Consider the following 12,342-nt stretch of genomic DNA (forward strand, 5'->3'; position numbering starts at 1 on the left):
CATGGGTTTCAGCTGTCGCATTCCTTGTGTCAAGCCACTCTTGAACAAGAGACAGCGTCAGAAGCGTCTCGCCTGGGCTAAAGACAAAAAGGACTGCTGAGTGGTCCAAAGTTATGTTCTCTGATGAAAGTAAATTTTGCATTACCTTTGGAAATCAAGGTCCCAGAGTCTGGAGGAAGAGAGGAGAGGCACAGAATCCACGTTGCTTGAGGTCCAGTGTAAAGTTTCCACAGTCAGTGATGGTTTGGAGTGCCATGTCATCTGCTGGTGTTGGTCCACTGTGTTTTCTGAGGTCCAAGGTCAACGCAGCCGTCTACCAGGAAGTTTTAGAGCACTTCATGCTTCCTGCTGCTGACCAACTTTATGGAGATGCAGATTTCATTTTCCAACAGGACTTGGCACCTGCACACAGTGCCAAAGCTACCAGTACCTGGTTTAAGGACCATGGTATCCCTGTTCTTAAATGGCTAGCCAACTCGCCTGAACTTAACCCCATAGAAAATCTATGGGGTATTGTGAAGAGGAAGATGCGATACACCAGACACAACAATTCAGAAGAGCTGAAGGCCACTATCAAAGCAACCTGGGCTCACATAACACCTGAGCAGTGCCACAGACTGATGGACTCCATGCCACGCCGCATTGCTGCAGTAATCCAGGCAAAAGGAGCCCCAACTAAGTATTGAGTGCTGTACATGCTCATACTTTTTATGTTCATACTTTTCAGTTGGCCAACATTTCTAAAAATCCTTTTTTTTGTTTTGGTCTTAAGTAATATTCTAATTTTCTGAGATACTGAATTTGGGGTTTTCATTAGTTGTCCGTTATAATCATCAACATTAAAATAAATAAACATTTGAAATATATCAGTCTGTGTGTAATGAATGAATATAATATACAAGTTTCACTTTTTGAATGGAATTACTGAAATAAATCAACTTTTTCATGATATTCTAATTTTATGAACAGCACCAGTATATGGTAGGTGTAGCTCATAAACTCACCAATAAATAAGAGGGTATAGAAATAAGACACATATTTACCACTAAACAAAAATAGCAGAAAAATAGAAATATTATTTAGGAATATTACATTTATTTGTAACAGTGTATAGACAAAGATGTTGATATACAGTACACATGTGGGTAAAATTATGTGGACAACCACCCTAATTATGAAGTTCCAGTGTTTCATCCTCACCTATTGTGTGCTTGTGGACAAAGCAGTTTGGCTGTTGTCACGTAGTATGAGCAAACTTTATATTAATGGCCATAGATTTGTAATGTATCCAACAAACTCAGGGTTACATTTCCACATGTTTAGCATAGCATTAACTGAGTAATACATAGCAATAGCAGTTAAATTTTACAGTTACATGTCTCTTAATATCTAAAGCTTTGTCCCTGCACTGATTTAATTATTCTGATAAGCACAGACACATATAGTAAATGTTTTATAAATCAAATAATTAAACAACATTTGTAGCAGATTTTCCTGTCAGTAAATGCCAAATTACATCAAAGAAAAGCAAAATTCCAAAAAAAATCACAATTAATGTAACATGTTACATTAACTGGCTTAGAAAGTAGTACATGACAGCAGGATAAACTACATTCATAAGCTTTTCAGTGCACCATACAGCATTGTATTTTATACACAAAAAGATTACATAGTGCAACTTTAAGGAAAAACATTTTATGCCCCCTCCTAAAAAAGAATTTATCTAGGTCAAATAAACACCTTTGCCATATATACATATAGATGTGTACAGTACAAAGAAATGCATTTTTAGCGTATTCCAGCACGTTTGGAGTCAGGATTCAAACCGACAACCTTTCAATTGATAGCCTAAAACTCATGAGGCTAATTAGAACCTTTTTACCAGAAGGGCACATAGTTTTTAGGACCCAGTCATCAACCCACCTTCTTCCCTCTTTGTTCTACCAGTGCTTCAGATCAAAAAATAGCATGACCTTGTCATCATTAAAGCAGTCAGAGGAAATGCATGTTTATGTAACTTTTCCAATTAAATACAATGAAATTAAATAAATTAAAATATAGGGGGCACAATTTTTAATGTTATGTACATCTGATTTCTGTATATTTTTAACCCTTATGTTTGAATTTTATCATTCAGGCACGTGTTTCAGGTTTGCCTTTACGTAGTCATTTGCCCAGTTTATAATTTGTTTTAGAGCATCCATCATCAGACAGTTTATCTTCTCATTTATGTGAGTCTCCTCACTATAGTTGATCACAGGGAAGATGAGGTTTGCAGGGACACCCACTAGATTGCTGCATTCATGAATCTGGATACACAGAGAAAAACTTTTATTTAATTTCTTGTTAAAATACACACACAATAGCAAACAAAAACTCACTTTATCCCGGATCTTCTTGCTAATGTAGACTTTCTGTAGATCGTCCTTCATAAGTGAGCATATGCAATCTGCTCTGGTTAAGAAAACCACTTGAGGAAGCCCTAAAGTATAGAAAAGATTCACTTTTATCACATTTGAGTGTACAGTGTATCACTAAAGTGAGTACACCCCTCACAAAGTCTCGAATATCCGCCAGCTCCGTGATGTCGTCATGGAGGAGTGGAAAAGCATTCCAGTGGCAACCTGTGAAGCTCTGGTAAACTCCATGCCCAGGAGAGTTAAGGCAGTTCTGGGAAATAATGGTGGCCACACAAAATATTGAGGGGTGTACTCACTTTTGTTGCCGGTGGTTTAGACATTAATGGCTGTATATTGAGTTATTTTGAGGGAAGAATAAATTTACAATGTTATATAAGCTGCACACAGACTACTTTTCATTGTGTCAAAGTGTCATTTTGTCAGTGTTGTCCCATGAAAAGATATACTTAAATATCTGCAGAAATGTGAGGGGTGTACTCACTTTTGTGATACACTGTATAATTGCAAACAGTGGTCAAGTTGAAGCAGTAAAGCAGTTCTTTATAAAGAATTTAATGTGTACATATTTTTCTTAGATGGTTTTACCATATGTTTGCATGATATTATCCCAATCATCTTTAAAGCTTTTACCTCTTTGTATTTTTAATGGTTGTCATCCTTAATGTTGGTTTCTTTTAAATTATATGCTTAGAGTAAAACATGATTTTGATTTCAGTTACCTAGATGACCTGGGATACTCGGTCTGCGTAAAAATTCAAAAATGACTAACCCATTTTGCTTGCTTCCTCTCTGATAGTCTTTGTTTTTGTTGTTAATTCAGCTGGCATTATTGTAATTTTATCTGCTGGTATAACATAAATCAGACAGTGGATCTGATCACTCAAGCTGGGATTTTTGTTGTAGTATTTACTGTCGTCAGACAGTGAGGATGTAGGATTAAACTGGAGGAAAGAGACAAATATATCAACAATGCATTTATGTTATGTTAAATTTTGGGTTAAATGATATTTCAGACTTGGTCTGATTTTCATTAGCAAAATTTTACATTCATGTACAGCTTTGCGTATTGGTTTGTTATTAAGCAGCAATAGAATTGTGCATTCATCTTACCTCGTAACCCTCTTTTATGTGACCTTTTATAGCCTTGATGATGTCGTCAGTGCGCACCCCTCCGTCTTCTTGCAAACCCATTACATCGTTGAAAGCAAAAGGAAAAGGCCCATCTTCATTTGAAACCTCAAATCTTTGAAACTGAAAAAGGTAGAAAAAGATTAATATTTTTCTAGTCCTGACAGTGGAGTAAAAAATAATTGCCCACTTGCTGGTGGTAGTGTAATTGTGTGGGGAAGCTTTGCTGCACCAGAACCTTGAAGACTTGCAGTTCTTTATGTAATATCATTTTGTTTAATGATCTGAAATTATTTAGTATGGCAAATATAAAAATACTGAAAACATATTGTATTTGTGTTTGTGTTAATAGAAAGTATTTGAAATAAGGCATATAACATACAGAGAGAGTTTGACTTGTTTTAGCAGATGTAGCACCCAGGCAATTAATAAACTGACGTTTCTCAAAAACAGATTTGATGGTGTTTATGGAGCTGGACTTTCCTGCTCCAACTGGTCCAACCATGAGGAAACGAAGCTCTGGCACTTCCTCACAAATTTTAAATTGTTGCAGTTTTGTGAACATTTGATTTTGACTAAGGAACAAGCAAACAAACAAAATTAGTTCATAACAACTGAAAGCCGGGCAGCTATTTCTTGTCAGAAATTAATAGTTATTATTGTTGACTTACTCCCAGGTGACATCTCTCCATTGCTTAATCTCTGTAAGAAATAAATGACTCACTGTATGAGCATTGGTAGCATAACCAGAACATTTAATCCACAAATTGTGAATCCTTTTAGTCAGCAATGTTTCTAAATTGGTACTTAAATCTAGGATTGGTTTAAAAACACGTACATACAGTGATGGCCAAAAGTCTGAGAACATTTTTTTTGTTACAAATCATATCAGCTTATTAATTTGAGTTAAGTTGAATCTTTAAACATGGATATATTTTTTTTAAATTTCATATATTTTGTATGGCCATATTTATAATATGAATGTAATATTTTGAAATAATGGCTGCAAATGTATTAAATTAAACAAACTTTTGATGAGTAGGTCAAATCAATGGCCCAAAGTCATTTGAGCAACTATAAAACTGGAAAGAAAGAAATTTGACCATTTGTACAAAGAAATTGACTTCAACAAATGTGCTTACATGCTTTTCAGTGGTGCCAAATAATTAAACATATAAATTATTAAATTTATTAAAGTTTCAACTTTTCATTCAAAAGGTTATGCTGATAAGATTTGTTGTCTCAGACTTGGTTCCCACTGTATGTATTTTGAAATGGTCATTTACATTACTGTAAGAAATAAGAAGTATTCAGACACCACAAATAAAGTACTGAATTTTACATACCAACTCTCACAATGGCTGAGCACGAGTCAGAACCTGTTTTGTTTTCAATGTTTATGGTGTACTTCCCTTCGTCACTCGGCTGAGCATTTGTAATTTTCAAGGTACATTTTTTGTATGTTTTGCTTACAGTGTGCTTGCCCTCCACACAGCGCAATGTCTGGTCATCCTTCTTCCATGTTACTGTTACATTATCTATGTTCACCTCACAGCAAAGAGTAATTGTTTCTCCAGTTTTTATATTCTGATCAGCCAAGACTGTGACAAATTCTGTTTAGCAAAAAAGAGAGATTTTAGTGTAAAATTATACATGTACATTTTTATATACAATGGGGTGGGGTTTTTGAAGAGGTGAGTGTGGTGAGGTGAGTGTGTGTTAGTCTTTATGTTGCTGTAAAAAAATCTTTGTACAACTAATTTTACTAAATTTCTCTTATACATTAGTAGTGCATTATAAATGACTCTGTGTGCCGAGATAAAAGTAACATGTCCATTTGTGTTACATACCAGGTTTTGGTTGAGATGATCCCATGTTCCAATCTAAATAAAAAAAAAAAGGTAAGATTTATTCAACTTGCATTTATGCTGTTGTACAAACTCAGACAAAAAATGTCAGAAACACATTAATAGGAACAAAAAACAATACGTTTTTGAGCTGTATTCAGTTGATGAAATAAATGTCCATTAATTCCAAAATCAGTTTGAAAGGTAAACTTGTCAGACTGCACAGCACTTTTGATTGTTGCCTGCCCTTTTGCTAATGCAGTTTTTGCAGTGGTAAACTTTTACCCATTCTTGCAATAATGTTCCTTAGTTTTATTCAATCATTCATCATTCGTGTGAAGTTTGAAAACAGGTGTTTTTCTGATAATTCCACGAACTTCCCACTAATTTGTTTTGTCCCACAGAATTGTGAAAATAAGCACAGTATACATCAATACACTTTCTTAAATTTACCTATTAATACCCAGGGGACTTAAATTTATATATTAAGCAAAAATATGTAAACATTTGAATATATATAATTAATTGAACTGCAGTTGTTACTATGAGCGACCGGGCGCTTGGTTAGCGCACAAGTCTTTTATGCCAGCCCACAACCTCTGAGATGTACATTTAAATCCTAGTGGTATTAACCCAGACATGATTGTATGTCTCAGAGTTGGGTTGTTGAATCATTATTACTGTCTTGCACCCAGTGTTTCTTGGTGAACTGGACCCACCACAACCCTGACCAGGATAAAGCCGTTGATAAAAATCAATCACAGCTTAATGGTCAGATTGCCATCAAAGATGGGAGTGTCTTATGACTTTCAAAAAAAAATTTATCACCAGCCAAAATTTCCTACATTTCTGCAGACATGGTTAGCTTTTATCTAGATCTCCTTGCTGTTCTTGTATTTCGTGTATTTATCTCATAACACAATCAACATTCTGTTAACTAGATTGGCAAAGAGTGTAGCACTTTTAATCAAGGCTGGTCACCACTGTATACATTTACACTGTATTAAAAAAGAATACATAAGAATAGTAAAATATAAATATAAAGCGGAATGTATTAATACAAACGGAATAAATAAGAGATGTTTTGGAAGATCTGTACACGGGTGGCGTAAAATCGCTCCAGTCCATTATTATTTGAATTATTTGAATCCTTGGCGCTGCTATTTGGCCATCGGCCATAATGAATTGGCGTCTGGTCTAGGGATTGTTTCTGTATTGCAAGCTAAGTGCAGGTTTATTCATATACAGGACTGGGGGGGCATTTTTTCCTGTAGAACCTAGGCAGATCTCTGAACCTGTTACAGGGCGAGCGGCTTCTGCAGCTACCGTGTGAATTAGAAAGTGTTTGATTATTATTTTAAGTAGTATTCACTTTTAGTCTTAGTTAGGCCATGTGTGCGCAGGCATATCAGCATAACAACCTGCTTATTGTCCCGCTGTTTGAGTATCGCAGTGGGCAGAGCGCAGCACGCCTAAGTGCCAAAAGTCGAGAGCACATCATTTTAAAAGGGTAGAATTTGTTAAAGCTTTAACAATCAGGCATATTCTGACTAAACTCATCTTTTAACCTCTATGTCTAATTATCTTAGATTTCTTGTTGTCTAGGCCTTACTAAGACATAAAACCTTGGAGGGGTAGCAGCATAAATGGCAGTATGTAGTAAGCAGTCTGCCTTATGTAGTGATCTGAATTATTTACAGTCCATTTGCACACATGAAATGATTATTATCGATTCTTCTTCTTCTTCTTCTTCTTTCGGCTTTTTCCCTTTTGATCGCTCATTGATTTGGCACAATTTTTACGCCGGATGCCCTTCCTGACACAACCCTCCCTAATTTATCCGGGCTTGGGACCGGCACTACAATGCACTAGTGCATCTAGCGGCTAGGTATCTATAGGACAATTCAGTGTTTCCAAATAACCTGGTGGCATGTTTTTGGACTGTGGGAGGAAACCCACGCGGACACGGGGAGAACATGCAAACTCCGCACAGAAAGGACCCGGACCGCCCCACCTGGGGATTGAACCCAGGACCTTCTTGTTGTGAGGCGACAGTGCTACCCACTAAGCCACCGTGCCGCCTCAAATGATTATTATCGATTAATTAGCGGAAAAAATCATATTCACGAAGATATATTAAATTCCCTCAGGCAAATTCACATGTTGATGAGTGAACATGTGGAAACCAGAATGTCATCCATCAGAGTACAGACAGTTCCACAAGTGACTGGACGCCCTAAATTTGCGACTGAACTTAAATCCATGCTAGGATTTCCACTGGCCGAATTTGGGCATACTGGCACAAATGTCCTTGATTTTCTAAGTTATACAGGGTGGGGAATAAAGATCTCCCACATTTGGAGTGGGCACCGTATGGGCTGTAGTGGCAGTAGAGAGGCGGGACAGGTTTCATTCGGTAGGCTAGGCTCTACCATTTTGTTGAAATGTTGGAAAACTTTCTGCACCCGAAACTGGATGACTTGGATACAGAACATGTATGGTTTCAGCAGGATGGGGCCACAGCTCACACAGCACGACGTTCGCTTGGAGTGTTGAGGGAAATGTTTCCTGGGCATTTGATCTCTTTAAGGGGAGACGTGGGGTGGCCGGCAAGGTCACCAGATTTAAGCCCTTGTGACTTTTTCCTTTGGGGATACCTAAAGGAAAAGGTTTTCCGACATCGTCCTCGAACTCTTGAGGATTTGAAGGAAAGGATCCGAGAGGAAATCGACGCAATACCACCTGAGATGACACGGAGAGTCTTGGAGAACTTCCGGGAACGACTCCATCAATGTATTGCCAACAACGGCCGCCATTTGTCTGATATAATTTTTAAAACCCATTAAAACAAAACTGTTTTTTATGAACTTTTCAGAAATATAAGCATTTTTTTTTCTAGATAGTTGGGTTCTTTTGGTAGATTCATTCAAAATGTGGGAGATCTTTATGCCCCACCCTGTACATTTCTTCAACATATATTTCCCTACACTGTTTATTGTTTCTACGTTTTAAGGCTATTGTTGTCCTTGAATTCTATACAGCTACCACTTTTTCACAGATGTTATTCAGTAAACAAAGTATTACATTTTAAATCATTTATTTTGTCTTACAGAATTGAAAGGCTGTTGGTTGATGTGTGGACAGCTGTGACCTCCACATATTATGATATCCTGCACAGTCTAGGTGGGATGCTGGACATTGCAAATACCCTGCACCTCTTTCTGGTACACCTTGTGTTTCTTCCCCGATCTTCAGATCTTGGTTGAAGGCTGGAACCACCTTCCCCTTTGCACAAAGGGGAATATGACCCCGGAACAAATGTGGCAAATGTAACATTTGTACTGACTCTGACTTGTACTGACTCTGACTTGTACTGACTCTATAGATATTATATATAAATAAATAATTAACAGTACACAGTTTGTTTTACTTATTTATTGAATGGGCACAAATATCCACAGACGAACTGGTCTGATGTGTTCCAGTCCTGTGAGCCATTGAAAGAATGTTCTTGGACAAAGAGAGGGCGAACCAGCTGTCTTAACCATAGGTGGTAAAGTCTGCATCAGCCTGTTCAGAAAGAAACACCAAAAACCAAAATAAGCATTGACTTTTGTATATATACATGTACATACCACTCTGCAAATGTATTTACAGAAGTGTAGTCAATCATATTTTTACAACAGCTTAAACACACACAAGCTGGTGTTATTATAGCAGGTGAACAAAGCAGAATTAGAATTAAGGTCCATATTTAATGCATAATTATAACGGTGTCCTAATATGATAGTATTGTCCTTATAGTTTAATTATAGGGGTAATAAAAATGTTAATCAATAATATCAAATACATTGTTTTTCTCCACACTAGCTGGCATGAATTTCTATACAATCCAATGGAAAATATATTTGACACACTGAACATTAAGCCTAAATAAAAACATTAGTGTTAACAATAACAATACACAATAAGTGCACCATATTAAATGCAGACTGGTTGGTACTATGATATTGTTGATATTGCAGATATGTTTTTGCCTGACTGCTTGGTGTTCTAACACTACTTGCTTCCTTGCTGGATTCTGGTGGGAGAATCTCAGCTACAATAGATGCACCAGGGGAAAGCTCTCATTGTATGTGGCTTTTTCTTGAACACTGCAAATGATTCAGAAACCTACATTTAAAACATTACATTATGGTATGGTAAATATGCAATGTTCACACTGTATATAATAGTAAATACAGCAAAAGCCTGACATACTGTAAGGTATCAAAAACTATACAATTGCTGTAATAATAAAAAAACAGCAAAACATTCAAATGAAAATAATATGTTCACTATCGTGTTAGAGATAGTTCATCATATCATTTAGGTGGCTACAGCTTCCTGATCTACCCACTTTGATTTACTAAAACACATTAACTTTACTGTATAAAGGCTTTACTTTATTAATTAACATGTAAAATACACAAAAGCTATTTTATGTAAGTTAGGGGTACCGCTTTAGCTGGCTTTTTAAAGTCAAATTTTATCGAGTTTATATTCACATAATGACACAAAGTTAACTTTACATTCTCTTTAACACTTTTTTTAAATTAAAAAATAGTCTAAAATAAAATAATAATCTTACCTGAGGTCGTTGATTGTCCATTTGTCTTCTCAACGGTTCACAATGAAAATGCAGAGGAAGTTGGAGCTCATTGGTCGAAGCCGAAAACACATTTTGATTGGTCGACGACTTCTGGCACTGTTTTAACGTTCAAACTCCGAGCGCGAGGGCAAGTGAAGTTATGAGAGCGAGCAAGAAATATTTGAGCGCGAGCGCAGTTTGTTTTGAGCGCGCGCATACGATTCGAGCACAATTTATCCGTGAACGAGCGTGGTGAATTCAGCAGAGAAAATCCTGCTCGCGCACAAATAAAATGTGCTCTCGACTTTTGGCACTAATCTGACGGCATATTCTCACCCCCCTCCCCAAGCAACACAGTCCAGAACCGGGGCTGTTCGTATAGCACATTTCATTCAGTGGCAATTCAAAGTGCTTTACATAAAGAACAATTAAAAGCATTAAAACATTTCTGAGATCTAGAACCTCAGAAAGGTTTATTGCAAATATAGTTACAATGAAAAGAACATAAAATTAAAAACAGAAAGATAAAGTGCCTTATATAAGAATAAACATTAAGAACATTAAAAACGAACAATAAAATGTAAAGTAACTTATCTTATAAAAAGTGCAATAAGAACCATAAAAATACAGGTTTTAAAATAAAGCTGAAGTGCAGTACTACTAAACTGCGCCCAATGCTTCCGGGAAAAAACCACTGAAACCAAATGAAACGGAAATGTTCAGAAGATGCAGAAAGCAAACACGGACTGTTCAGTACAATGCAAGCTGCAATGCAAAGGTGTGAGTGAACAAACTGGCAAAAAAAAAGAAAAAAAAGATTCAAAATTAAATCCTTACAGAATGTGGACGGTTTACAAAGTACGTAAAATAATGCAACATGAAATACTTGGGTATAAATACAGAACTAGTTGTATCAGGCTACACCCAGAACAGAGCAGGCTATATTTCAGAGGACGGGTGTGGTCTCCATACACATCTCAATACACATACAGTATCTATATTACAGTGTGCTCGAAAACGTAGCCTCACTATTGGTCCTAATCTGTTATAGCACACAGTTTAATATAAAACCGCACTGCGCAAAATCTGTTCATCTTCTATATGAAAAGTGAAAGTGAAAGAAAATATCTACATTAGTAAACATGTTGAAAACATATTTGCACCACATTCGATTTTATCTATTTTTGCTAATTTGTCTTATTTACATATTTCAGATCCTCCAACTAAATGTAATATAAAGATAAAACACAAATGATTAAAAGCTGTATCACCCAGTTTGGGTTAATTTAACTAAGTTATGTTCCATTTAAATTAAATCAATTCATAAAAAAATGTATTTTACATTTAATTCAATTCAGTCAAATAACAGCAAATATTTTACCAGATTTAGACATTATGACATACCTTTATATGAAGTCTGAGATGACACTGTTGATCTGTCTCTCTTCACTTGAGTTCTGCGTGCTAGAGGATTTCCTGTGTATTGTTAATTTTACTTTCACTTTACCTTTAGTGTGTATACAAAGGGTGATGTTATAATGTAAAATCAGTGGTGTATAAAGTACCGGAAGGCCATACTTGAGTAAAAGTACAAGTATCTTACCAGAAATTTACTTTGATAGAAGTAAAAGTTACCTTTTTGTTATGAGGTGTGGAGGAAGGACCCAAGGATGCGGAGGTTTAACTAAAAAGGGTTTTATTTATTAAATCATAAACATAATATACATAAAATAAAAGGAATAACAATAACAAAAAACACTTCGGGGAATCCCGAAGGCAGCCGGACGTCGGGGGCTGAAAAGGAACAAAAAAAGCATACAAAAGAAAAGGGGAAGCGCGAACCCAGGACTCTTGCCTCCCGACCGGGAGCTTTAACAGCCTGCCACAGCGGCGCTAGTGGCAGACACGCTGGAACACCTCGCGCTGTTGGCCGAAGAAGGGGGGGTAACACCGACAATAGCTGCGTGGCATGGCGCTTTCCAGCAACTTATGCTGGCTAGAGCCATGCCAGCTACCGGGTGTGATTGATTTGCGGGTTTCAAAAGTTAAAGGCAAAGGCGCTGTCACCAGCCAGGTCTAAAAGTCTAAAAGTATCTGATGTTTAATGTACTTAAGTATCAAAAGTAATTTGATATTAAATGTACTTAAGTATTAAAAGTAGAAGTAAAAGTAAATGCTGTTAGTATAAATGGAAGCGATCATTTTAAATATAAAGATTGTTCTTTTAAGCCTGTAAACCACCTTAACAATTAACCTGTTTTCTTCCTTCCATCTGAACATGATTTGTGCCAATTCATGATCACAATCAACTGTTGAC

The 12,342-nt window shown here is 36.5% G+C and overlaps 1 protein-coding gene across 1 annotated transcript; it reads right to left on the bottom strand.

Moving 5' to 3' along the window:
- Positions 1–1,548: 1,548 nt before the first annotated feature.
- Positions 1,549–5,423, bottom strand: LOC134324421 (interferon-induced protein 44-like). The gene is made up of 8 exons (XM_063006257.1): positions 5,399–5,423; positions 4,895–5,161; positions 4,220–4,250; positions 3,931–4,123; positions 3,531–3,671; positions 3,190–3,361; positions 2,382–2,482; positions 1,549–2,309 (listed from the first exon to the last, which is right to left on the bottom strand). The coding sequence occupies exons 1-8, from the start codon at positions 5,421–5,423 to the stop codon at positions 2,130–2,132; spliced, it is 1,110 nt and encodes a 369-aa protein (XP_062862327.1). The 3' UTR covers positions 1,549–2,129.
- Positions 5,424–12,342: the final 6,919 nt, after the last annotated feature.

This window comes from Trichomycterus rosablanca, chromosome 12, assembly GCF_030014385.1.
Source record: "Trichomycterus rosablanca isolate fTriRos1 chromosome 12, fTriRos1.hap1, whole genome shotgun sequence".
In the NCBI taxonomy this organism is placed as follows: domain Eukaryota; kingdom Metazoa; phylum Chordata; class Actinopteri; order Siluriformes; family Trichomycteridae; genus Trichomycterus; species Trichomycterus rosablanca.

Coding starts and splice junctions, on each gene's coding strand:
- LOC134324421 (XM_063006257.1), bottom strand. CDS start 5,423: ATGGGATCATCTCAACCAAAACCTG. Junction 4,251..4,894: donor CTCAGCCATTGTGAGAGTTG/GTATGTAAAATT, acceptor TATTTCTTACAG/AGATTAAGCAATGGAGAGAT. Junction 3,362..3,530: donor ACATAAAAGAGGGTTACGAG/GTAAGATGAATG, acceptor TCTTTCCTCCAG/TTTAATCCTACATCCTCACT.